The sequence below is a fragment of the Choloepus didactylus genome, chromosome 12, assembly GCF_015220235.1.
Source record: "Choloepus didactylus isolate mChoDid1 chromosome 12, mChoDid1.pri, whole genome shotgun sequence".
Classification (NCBI taxonomy): Eukaryota; Metazoa; Chordata; class Mammalia; order Pilosa; family Megalonychidae; genus Choloepus; species Choloepus didactylus.
Window position 1 is genome coordinate 49,783,529 of NC_051318.1, and position 11,506 is coordinate 49,795,034.

The window sequence follows — 11,506 nt, forward strand, 5'->3', positions numbered from 1 at the left end:
TAAAATTTCCCCATGATATTCACTTCCTTTCCTTTAAATACACTCTCAATGGCTGCCAAATGGTTCATCTTCTGCATGTATCAGGATGTGCTTAATCACTAAAGAGGATTTTTTAAAGTGTTGTTTAGGTAATTTTTTCTGGTTAAAATATTTTTGCATAACTTTTTTTTTTTTTTTTTTTTTTTACAATTCAGATTACTTCTTAAGCAGCAATTATCCTAATTGGTATCACTTCTTTCGTGGCTCTTTTAACAATTTTAACTTCAAGTATTAATGTATTCTAGTCATTACTTTTAAAAATTGAACTCTTTAACTTATTTGGAATATATTTAGTGTAAGGTGCAGATTGACTAAAGAGATTGTTTCCTCTACTAGATAACTGTTCTAGCACCATTTGTGGAATAATCATTCTCTTTCCCATTTCTTTTCAATGGCTGCAAATATTGCACATATTAAATGATTTTTACCTAGACAATCGTCTGTTTCTAGAGTATCTGTTTGGCTATATGGATTTTTTTTTGGTCAATAATTGTAGTTGTGACACTTTAATTAAACTATTCATTCAAGGAATACTTACTGAGAGCTAACTACCTATACTGGAAATGGTAGTCAAGGTAGCTGATGTGGTCTTTGTCAGAATTTGCAGGCAGCAGGGAATATAGATATTAAACAACTAATGGTGATGTAAAATTCTTTTTTAATGCAAAACACAGATTGCTATGGGAGTGGAAACTGTAATAAGTTTGTTGGTTTAAAGGAAGACATTGAAAACAGAAAAGATTAGTTGAGAAGCATGAAAATGAGGCAGACCTAGGCAGTTTTCCAGAACTGAGAGAAATTCATAATGAATAGAATATAGAGAAGGAAGATAGTGACAAAAGCACACTTGGAGAGGTAAAAAGTTCAGGACATGTGCTGTACTTTTACAGGCAATGCTAAAACAGGCAATTTTATAGGCAATGAAAAAAACTATGTTAGGGATATTGGGAATCCACTGATTTCTATGCGTGCTGGGGGATTACTCTGAAATAACTTTTTATTTTTAAATCATTCTTCTAGAGAAAGATAATGGAATATATATAGGGTATTAAATACCCTTCTCTCCAAACTTAATTAAATAAACATTAAGAAAAATCAGTAAAGAATACATTAGCACATCAGATTAACACCACAGCTTTGTATTCTATGGGAAATTTATTATTGTGAGAATCTTATGCTTTATCCTCATCTTCACTAAAATCTAAACAAAATTTTCCACACTGACATTCCTTGTTTGATCTCTATCAGTTTTCTCATTGCCTACTTGATTAAAAAGAAAGAAAGAAAGAAAAAGAAAAAGAAAATCAGTAGAGTTAGATTTGATATGAGTGAGTGGGAATGGGCTTCTTTTGCCAAAGCCTAGAGTTGTCCACAAAATAAACAGTTGGTGCCAAAAGGGGAGGTTTTTCTGTGCATTTGTCCATGTGTGCATGTGTGTGTGTGTCTGTGTATGTGGGAGAGAGAGAGGAGGGAGGGGGGAAGGGAGAAGGAGAGAGAGAGAGAAGGAGAGAGATGGAGAGAGGGAGAGAGGAGAGAGAGGAACATGAGACAACAAGCATGAAACAGGTGGTTGGAAACTAGTGAGAATTTTTAAGGGGTTGGGAGAAGGACAGCTATGGAATAACTGTGGGTCATAGAGAATTAGCAAAGAAAGGAGTGGGAGACTTGTTAAGTGTAGTGGGGATATTAATTGGATTGTCTTATGTGTTCTTTCTGAGATAAAATCATCTATTTAACAAATTTTATTGTGAATCTACACTGTGCATTGTTCCTGGTGCTGCAAAATACAAGCAATCCCTAAAGTTCAAAAGATCCTGCTCTTATGAAGTTTAATATAGAGTAGTGAGAAGAGAAAATAAACAAAATTCAAAATTAAAATATATGTTAAATGACAATAAATGAAATGTAGAAATTATATTAGAGAAGGAAAATATAGAGTGTCAGAGCGGGTTGAGATTTTAAGTCAATTACTCAGGAAGTCCTTATTAAAAGAAAGTGACAATTGAGTTAAGATCTGAAGGAGATGAGAGATTGAGCTATGCTATTGTGTAAGGGAAACAATTCCATACAGAAGGAAGATGAACTGCAAGATCCTGAGATTAGTGTCTGCTTTTCTTGTTCGAGAACCAGGAAGAAAGTGAGTGCAGATGAAATAGAGGAAGCAACGTGGAAGTGGGGGTTGGGAAAAATAGTAGAGGATGATGGCAGGGAGGAAACAAAGACCAGTTTGTGTAGGTCCTTGTTCACTATTACAGTAATATTGGCTTCCACCAGAGAGATATGGAATGTCTTTGAGGTTACTGAGCAGAAGAATGACATGATTTGTCTAACATTTTGACAATATCATTCTGGTTTAGATGATAGTTTAGATGAGGATGTTGACAGTGGAACTGGTAGGAGATGGAGAGATTCTCGGTCTATTTCAAAAGTAGAACCAATAAAATTTGTTGACAGATTGGACATAGAATGTGAAAGAGAGAAGCCAAAGACGTTTCTGACATTTTTGTTCTTTCAAATGGAATGATAGTGTTGCAGTTTACCTAGATGGAAGGGACTGCAGGTGGAGAAGTTTTGAGAAGACCATGAACTTGTTATTTTGACATATTAAGTTTGATATTCTTAATAATTATCCAAGTGAGAGTATAGAGGTCTACAATTTGGAATACAGGACTGGATTAAAGACATAAATCTTGAAATTTCAACACTTAGTATTTAAACTATTAAGATCACCAAAGAATGAATGTATGTAAAATAGATGAGGACTAGGGTTTTAATGAGGAAAATGTGACAGCTACTCTTAAGCCAGTGCCGCAACCTCAGTTCACACCAGAAAGCTAACCATTCCAGATTATTTGCTAGTCTTTTATACTGGCAATTTGATTTGTAGCTTGGGGATTTGTGCTTATATCAATGGGATCATAATATGTATGTATATTCATTATAACATATGTATATATTGAATTGCAGTTTATTTTGATTACCAAATATGTGATGAGGAAAGCTATCCACTTCAATATGATAATCCTACATGATTATTTTAACTACTCTATAATTTTCAGTGGTACTGATGTACCAGAGTTCATTTAACAATACCATTATTTAGGAAATTTTCAACTTTTAGTGTTCAGTTATATGGGGGGTCATGGTGGTGGTGGACTGATTGAGCACAAACTAAGTTACACAAATACAAAAAGAGATAGTTAATTTCAATCTTACAGGTAATGTTCCCTACCACTTAATTAATGTTCATATTCTTTGCCATGAATTCGGGTTTGGACATCGATTGCTTATCTGTTCACTGGTTCTCAGGTCCTGCTTTTCTGTATTTGTAAGAGCATCTGACCACCAAGCCGAGTGCAATTCAAGTGTCTGTGGATATGAGTTTGAATCTCACAGGACTTCCAAATCCAGGGGCATTATTTTGTTTGGTTGTCAACTGAATATAAACTATCTGTTTGAAGCTGAAGGAGAATTTGGTTCTGCTGGACTGACTGAGAGATGTTTTATAAGCCTTTTTAAGTGAAACCTTCTGTGAGATTTTTCAACAATAAAGCTATTACCCAATATTTGCCTTATTTGCTTCTCTTAGAACCCAAGCCTTCCAGAAGATGTCACACAACTATGCAAGTAATGATGAGACAAGTTTTCCTGGTGCATACTGTATATCTTTATGCACATGGGAATAATTCTGTGGGATATATTTCTAAAAGTAGAACTGCTGTGTATATGGGTTTGCAAATTTTTAATTTTCATAGTACTACCTAATTGTCCTCTGGAAGCTAGAAGAGCTTACACGCCCTCTAACATCTTATGAGATGTCCAATTTCCCCACTCATGATAACATGTATACTATCAATCTTTTAAATTTTTGCCAATATGCTTGTTATTACTGTGCCCACCACTGAGATCGAGCACTTTTCATATATTTTCTTCTGCTTATATTTTTAAAAAAATCCTACATATTACTTTGTTCTAAATGTTGTTTTTATTTTTCTGTGTAATGGTTCATAGTTGCTCTTTTTATTTAATGCATAGTAATTCTTTGTTTCATGTAGTCTTAGTTTCCTAGCTGCTAAAATAAATACCAACAATGGGTTGGCTTAAACAACAGGAATTTATTGGCTCATGATTTTGAGGCCTGAAGAAGTCCAAAATCAGGTGTGAACAAGGCAGTGCTTTCTCCCAGAAGACTGTGACATTCTGGGGCTGACTGCACATGGTTTTTCCTCCTTTCCCCTCTGGGTTCTGTTGACTTCTGGCTTCTTCCTGTGGCTTTCTCTGTCTCTTTCTGAATTTCATTCTGCTTATAAAGGACTCCAGGAATCCAGATTAAACTAATTCCTAATTCCTAAAAATGACATCTTCAAAAGGTCCTATTTACAGTGAGTTCACACACACAGGAATGGGATTAGGATTAAGAACTTGTTTTTGTTCCCACCCCCCCCTCCGGGGTACATAATTCAATTTACTGCCCACGTACTGAAGTACTTTAACCAAGTCTGTATTTACGTGTACTTCTACTTTTTTTATGGTTTCATTTGTCTTAAAGAAGTTCTCTTTGTGAGTGACTTGGGGGGTGCATTGTGAACTGTGTTGTGTTTTAATTTTCTTTACTGTATTCAACTCTCACCTTTTACTCAATGGACTTTGGCTTCTCTACCTTGCTTAGTGCTCTGCTAGGCTCATATCATGAGTTTGGAGTTTTTGCAATATTTGCTACATATCAAAATGCTTTTATAAACATAAGAAATATCTATTCTTGAAAGTTTGGTAGCAACACACTTAAAACGATAGCAGGGATGAGATTTAGGTATTCTTCCTGCTGTGATTGTTATCCAGCTTTAGTGAGAGTACTTTACTGGGCTTTGCTTTGAGATATTTATTGTTGCAGATAGTTTGCTCTTTCCTGCGTTCTTTTGCTTGTTTCCTCCCAGCCAGATAAAAATAGTGAGTATCTGTCATTTAAATTCCCTGTGGTTAGAATGGATTTCTAATCCAGAGGGACATTTCAGATATTTTATGTTTCTCACTCCAACTAATCTGTTTCCCTTTGAATTAGGATTGAACCATGAGAATTTAAAAAAAAAAAAGTCCCTACTTACTTTTCTCTTTTTCACCTTCGAGAGACATGACTAGGAGATGTCTGTAAAGGGGCATTATAGCTGTTAAGCAGACAATCTTGAGGCAAATTGCCAGGATATGGGTTCTGATTGCTACTAATGACTTTTTTTTATTAGAGATGTTATAGGTTTATAGAAATATGATGCAGAAAACAGAGTTCCATATATCCCTTCCCCCATTATTAACACCTTGCATTGAATTGGTGTGGTACATTTTTTACAATCAATGAAAGAATATTATTATAATTGTACCAACTAGAGTCCATTGTTTACATTAAGGTTCCCTGTTTGTGTTGTATGATCCTAGGTTTTTTCTAAATTTTTTTTTCTAATAAAATATATACAGCCTAATATTTCCCCCTTTTAACTACATTCAAATATATAATTCAATACTCTTAATTACATCCACCATGTTGTGCTACCATCACCACCATCCATTACCAAAATTTGTCTGTCACCCCATATAGAAACTATGCATAATCTAAGCATTAAGTCTCCCACCCCATCCCCTGATAACCTATAATTTAATTTCACTATCAATTTGCTTATTCTAATTATTTCATATCTGTGAGATCACACAATATTTGTCCTTTTATGTCTGGCTTATTTCATTCAACATGATGTCTTCAAGATTCATCCATATTGTCCCATATATCAGAATTTCATTCCCTTTTATGACTTAATAATATTCCATTGTCTGTATATACCACCATTTTGTGTATCCATTCATTGGTTGACAGATACTAGAGGTGATGCCATCTTTTGGCAATTTTGAATAATGCTGTTATGAATATGGGTGTACAGATACTTATATGAGTCCTAGATTTCAATTCTTTTGGGTATATCTTTAAAACTGGGATTGCAGGGTCATATGGTAATTTTATATTTAACTTTCTGAGGAACTGTCCAACTGCCTTCCACAGCATCTGTACCATTTTACCTTCCCACCAACCAACAATTAATGAGTGTTTCTATTTCTCTGTATCATTTCTAACACTTGTTATCTTCCATTTTTAAAAATAGTAGCCTTTCTAGTGGGTGCAAAATATTGTTTCATTGTGGTTTTTATTTCTATTTTCCTAATGTCTCATGAGTGGAGCATCTTTTCATGAGCTTTTCACTACATGTACATCTTTTTTGGAGAAAATCTGTTCAGGTCCTTTGCCCATTTTTAAATTGGGTTGTTTCTCTTTTTGTTGTTGAGATGTAGGATTTCTTTACGTATTTTAGATATTATATCCTTATCAGATATGTGGTTTCCAAATATTTTCTCCCATTCTATAGGTTTTCTTTTCAATTTCTTGATAGTGTTCTTTGGCATAGAGTAGTTTTTAATTTCAACACACTTCATTTTATCTATTTTTTTTACTTTTCTTGCAGCTGCTTTCAGTGTCATATCTAAGAAATCACTACTAAATCCAATATTATGAAGGCTCCTTCCCAAAGTTTTCTTCTAGGAATTTTATGGTTTTAGCTCTTATGTTTACATCTTTGATCCATTAGGAATTAGTTTTGTATATGGTATGAGGTAGGGGTCCAACTCTGTTCTTTTGCATTTAGATATCCAGCCTTCCCAGCACCATTTGTTGAAGAGACTGTGTTTTCATCAGTTAATGTACTTGGCAAGCTTGCCAAAAAGGAAATATGTTTCAGATTTTGCTTTTAGAAAAATCACATCTAAATTGGGAAAGATGGTTGAAAAGCAAAGAACAAATATCATGGCCATAGAAGGCCTTTTACAACAACCTAATTGGGTATGGTGGGCTCAACATAGCGAAATGGGTATTACTAGGTTGTAAATATGAGAGAAATGTAAAAGGCTGTGTCCACAAGTATTAGCATCATTTTGATGTGAAGACTGATGGGGTGGGATGGGACAAGAAAATCACTTTCCTAGCAAAAATCTCATCACTTTAGTTCTGTAAGAACAAAATTAAATATTAGTGTTCAGAGGGAGTCAAGAGGAAGTCCAGGAACTCAGGTCTGCCTTAAAAATGTCTTGGGAGCCTCTTTCCATATTCTCTTCTTATTCTACATACAACATGGGAACTCGATTGTTAGTTACCTTAATTTTCTCCTCTTTGTGTCTAATCTCCATCCTTTTTGATATAAATTCAGATATTTTTAGATATAATAAAACATGACTCAATGAGGATTTTGATGTTGGACTAGTTGCTGAAGAGTCTGTGGAGTTTTCAGTGTAGTAGGGCACTTAAAAAGCAGTTGTCATACACCATCATCTGGGGAGTCTGGATCATTGGAGTTGTCCTGGAGTGCAGAAATCTCCTCTGGTGTTCTAGTGCAGGAAGATCCCTCAAGTCTTGGGTAAGAGGAGGTGATAAGTGATGCCCAATTCTCCAAAATGGACTTCAGTTTCTATGCTTCGGCAGGAAGTGAACCAGATAAGCCCATAACAGAAGAGGCCTTGCAGGGAAAGGAGAAACCAGCTGGGTCTTTAATAACAACATGGGCTCACCAAGGGATTGGAAACCCAGAGTTCCTTCTATAAAAATAAATAATTTGTCCCAATAATTATTCTCTCCCCCAGTACCACATTTTTGCCCAGACTTGATTTATATTTTAATCCCATATACTGTCAGTTATTTCACTTCAATAAATCCAGGATTTCCTTTCTTCATTCCCAGGACAGTTGCTATGGTCAAAGGATCTACATAGTTCCAAAGGCATGGACAAAAGAAGTGGGGTGAGATTACACAAACTTCCTATTGTCATCTACCTCAGGAAGGGGTTACAGTTGTGCTTAGACATTTATGTCCTCCCCTTTTGGGGCCACAGCAAGATGCCTGTGGCTGCTGCAGTGCCACCAGCCTGGAGAAGCTGCATGCTTACCTTAGTACACCAAGTGAGCATGCTCATTTTCTTTGTATGACTGAAATGAGTAAATGTGGAAACACCAAACTGGAAAACTGAAACTCATTTCAATGACACATAAGTTCTACCAAGTACAGCTGGACTATATAATGTCCTTGTGCAAATTTTGAAAAGCTTGCCACTTAGTCTCCAATAGATGATTAATAAAAGATGTCCTAAGGGAGAAGCAGGCTAAGCTGATAACTTGCCCACCTGACAGCATCTTTGGGCCAGAAAACAAAAAAAGAAGAAGCTTCTCCTTTGGGACAGGTGCAGTTCTTATTCAGATTTTGTGGTGTTCTGGTTTGCTAATGTTGCTGTTATGCAAAACACCAGAAAAGGATCAGCGTTTATAAAGGGGGTTTATTTGGTTACAGAGTTACAGTCTTAAGGCCATAAAGTGTCCAAGATAAGGCATCAACAATCGGGTATCTTCGCTGGAGGATGGCCAATGGTGTCCGGAAAACTTCTGTTAGCTGGGAAGGCATGTGGCTGGTGTCTGCTCCCAGGTTCTGGTTTCAAAATGACTTTCTCCCAGGACATTCCTCTCTAGGAATCTGCTTGTCCCTGTTAGCTGCTGCTCCTCCAAAATGTCACTCTCAGTTGTTCTCAGGTCCTTCTGTCTGTGAACTACTTAGTATAACTCCAGTGATGCAATTAACACCCATTCTAAATGGGCAGAGTAACACCTCCATGGAAATTTTCCAATCAAACATTTGACTCACAGTTGATTGAGTCACATCTCCATGGAAACACCCAATCAAAGAATTCTGATCTAATCAACACTAATATGTCTGCCCCCACAAGATTGCATCAAAGAATATGTCGTTTTGGGGGACGTGATAAATCCAAACCAGCACATGTGGCTTAGGCCAGTTTTTCAGAAACTATATGACCACGAGTAGCAGCCCTAATTCCACAACTTGATCTCTTCCTATACATCCTTCCTTCCTTGCCTTCCTTTTAGGCATTCTTCATGCTGTTCACAAACTATGCCTTTATTTTCCTGTCATTACTGATTGGGAAAACCCTTCCTAACTTCTTTCCCTGAATAATTCTTACTTACCCATACACTTTCAATTCAGATATTGCTTCTTCCTTGAGACCATAGCCTTGCTCCCATTTCAGTTTATTGTGTACCACTATTATAGACATCATGACACCATTTTATGTACATATTTCTTGCCTTTCTCACAAGACTAAAACTTTATAAATTTGCATTAATTCTCAACTCAGCCCTTTTGCTTTTAGGGATCTACCCAAGAAAAACGAAAACATTTCTACACAGACTTTGCACAAAATGCTCTTATCAGTATTTATTCATAGCATTTAAAGCATGGAACAACCTAATTGTACATCAACTGGTGAATGGATAAGCAAAATGTTATATATCCAACTAAAGAATACTATTCAGAGAGCCACAACCCCCACAGAACATCTGCAGGTACAATTTGGCTACTGGGAATATGGCTCCTTATTGGGCAAAATGACACCATTTCTGTGCTTCAGTTTGGCTGGGGATCAGAAGCAAGAGGAGAAGCTGCTGTGTGATCTCCAATTGGCAGTGCATGCAGGCTTCTATTGGAAGAATCTTCTCGGTTTAAGGGAAGGAGGCAGCAGCACGCTTGAGCCCTCCTAGATATTGACTCTCAGGATGGAGAGAGGACTGAAGAGTCATCAGATTCTCACATTTCTTAGCTCCTGGAAAACAAGGCATTCCTGAAGGGAATATCCTTAGATAGGATTCCTCGTGGCACAATGGCCTTTGCAGCATCCCTGGCTGAATTCCAAGCAGTGGCTAATTGCCCCATTGGCCTAGATTTCCTGAGAAACAAATGTCCCTTAACTGCAACCAAAACTTTTGTTGCTACTGCATCAACCAGTGCTGGGAAGATCTGCAGGACATCCTCCCATGTCCTGTCTGCCTCCACCACTGCTTTGAGAGGAATCTCAAGATTGATAACCAATTATGTCACTGATATTGTGAGGCAACTTCCTACCAGGAGGAGCAAGGGGAAATCTCAGGAAGAGAAAGCCCTGTGTAAGAAACACAATCAGGTTCTAACCCTGCTCTGTGAGAAGGACCTGGACCTATTGTGTGCTCAGTGCAAGGTCTCCTCTTTACACCATGATCACTATTTGATGCCTCTTGAGCAAGCTGCAGCTCATCACAGGAAGAAACTCAAAAGCTCCTTTGAGCCACTTAAGAAGCAAGTTGAAGATGCAGAAATGGGGCTAGAAATCCACTATCAAAATCATTTGAATTGAGGAAAAAAGGTGGAAAATCAGAGGGAGGAATTGTGCTCTGACTTTGAACAACTTAAGAGTTAGTTGGGAAAAGAGCAGGATGTAATTATTTTGAACTTGCAGACTGAAGAGAAGGATGCTTGACAAAAACTAAGGGAAAATAAAGTAAAATTCTTACAGCATATTTATACACTAAAAATCTGAGTGAAACAGAAAAGGGTGTGCTGTCAGAATTGGAGTTACTCCCAGGTATTGAAAGTATCTACACCAAATACGAAAACCTAAATATGCCAGCAGTCCTTTCATGTGCATTAAAGAAAAAAATATATCCACTATCTTGAAGACAATCTTAACCTACAGAAAATGATCAACATATTTAAGGTAAATTTGACACTGGATATTGAAACTGCTCACCCCAAATTCATTATCTTAGAAGACAGAAAACCTGTGACATTAGGGAAGAAGAACTCAAACTCGCCTTACAATCTTGAGAACTTTCCTTTTTTTTCATCTTTCTTGAGTTCTCAGGAATTTGTTTGTGGCAGGCATTACTGGCAGGTAAAAGTAAGAGGCAAGGGGGAATGGACTGTAGGTGTCTGTAAAGAATCTTTCCCCAGAAATGCTATTACATCACCATCCCCAACAGATGGATGCTGGCAAATCTGGCTCTGGTTTTACATCAGGTGTAAGACCAGAGCCAGATTTTATTATGGTTACAATAAAATTCAGATTGATAGGCATTTTTCTGGACTATGATAAGTGGGAGGTTTCATTTTGCAATTTGGATAATAGGTGCCTCATTTATAATTTCTCTGATATATTTGAAGAAAAGCTTTGGCCTTGTTTCTCTGTTGGATCTGCTTCAGATCTTCTTACAATCCATATAGTAACCATAGAATGAAGAACTAAGAATATTGCACATTTACTAACAGTTGGCATGATATTATATCATTGATAATAGTATTTTGTGAATTGGTTGTTTTCTTAACGTTTTCTTTTGAGATAATTAGAGTCAAAGGCAATGCATTGTGGCCTTGCAGTCTTTTTTTTTTAAACACTGGAAGGCAGTCATTTTCTGCCCCTCTGTTTCTGTACTTAAAATGTAGCATACTGATCATGCCTATTTCACAAGAACATTGGAAGAAATGACTCCCAAATGGTCTTGCAATTCTAAAACAAAATGATTCCGAATTAAAAACAAAACAAAACAAACAAACGAATACTATTCA

General features: G+C 36.6%; 1 protein-coding gene across 1 annotated transcript; it reads left to right on the forward strand.

Annotated features, from left to right (window-relative positions):
* Positions 1–9,788: 9,788 nt before the first annotated feature.
* On the forward strand, positions 9,789–10,298 carry LOC119506837 (putative tripartite motif-containing protein 61). The gene has a single exon (XM_037799911.1). It carries the CDS (start codon positions 9,789–9,791, stop codon positions 10,296–10,298), a length of 510 nt encoding a protein of 169 aa, XP_037655839.1.
* The last annotated feature ends 1,208 nt before the right edge of the window (positions 10,299–11,506 follow it).

Coding starts and splice junctions, on each gene's coding strand:
- LOC119506837 (XM_037799911.1), top strand. CDS start 9,789: ATGGCCTTTGCAGCATCCCTGGCTGAATTCCAAGCAGTGGCTAATTGC.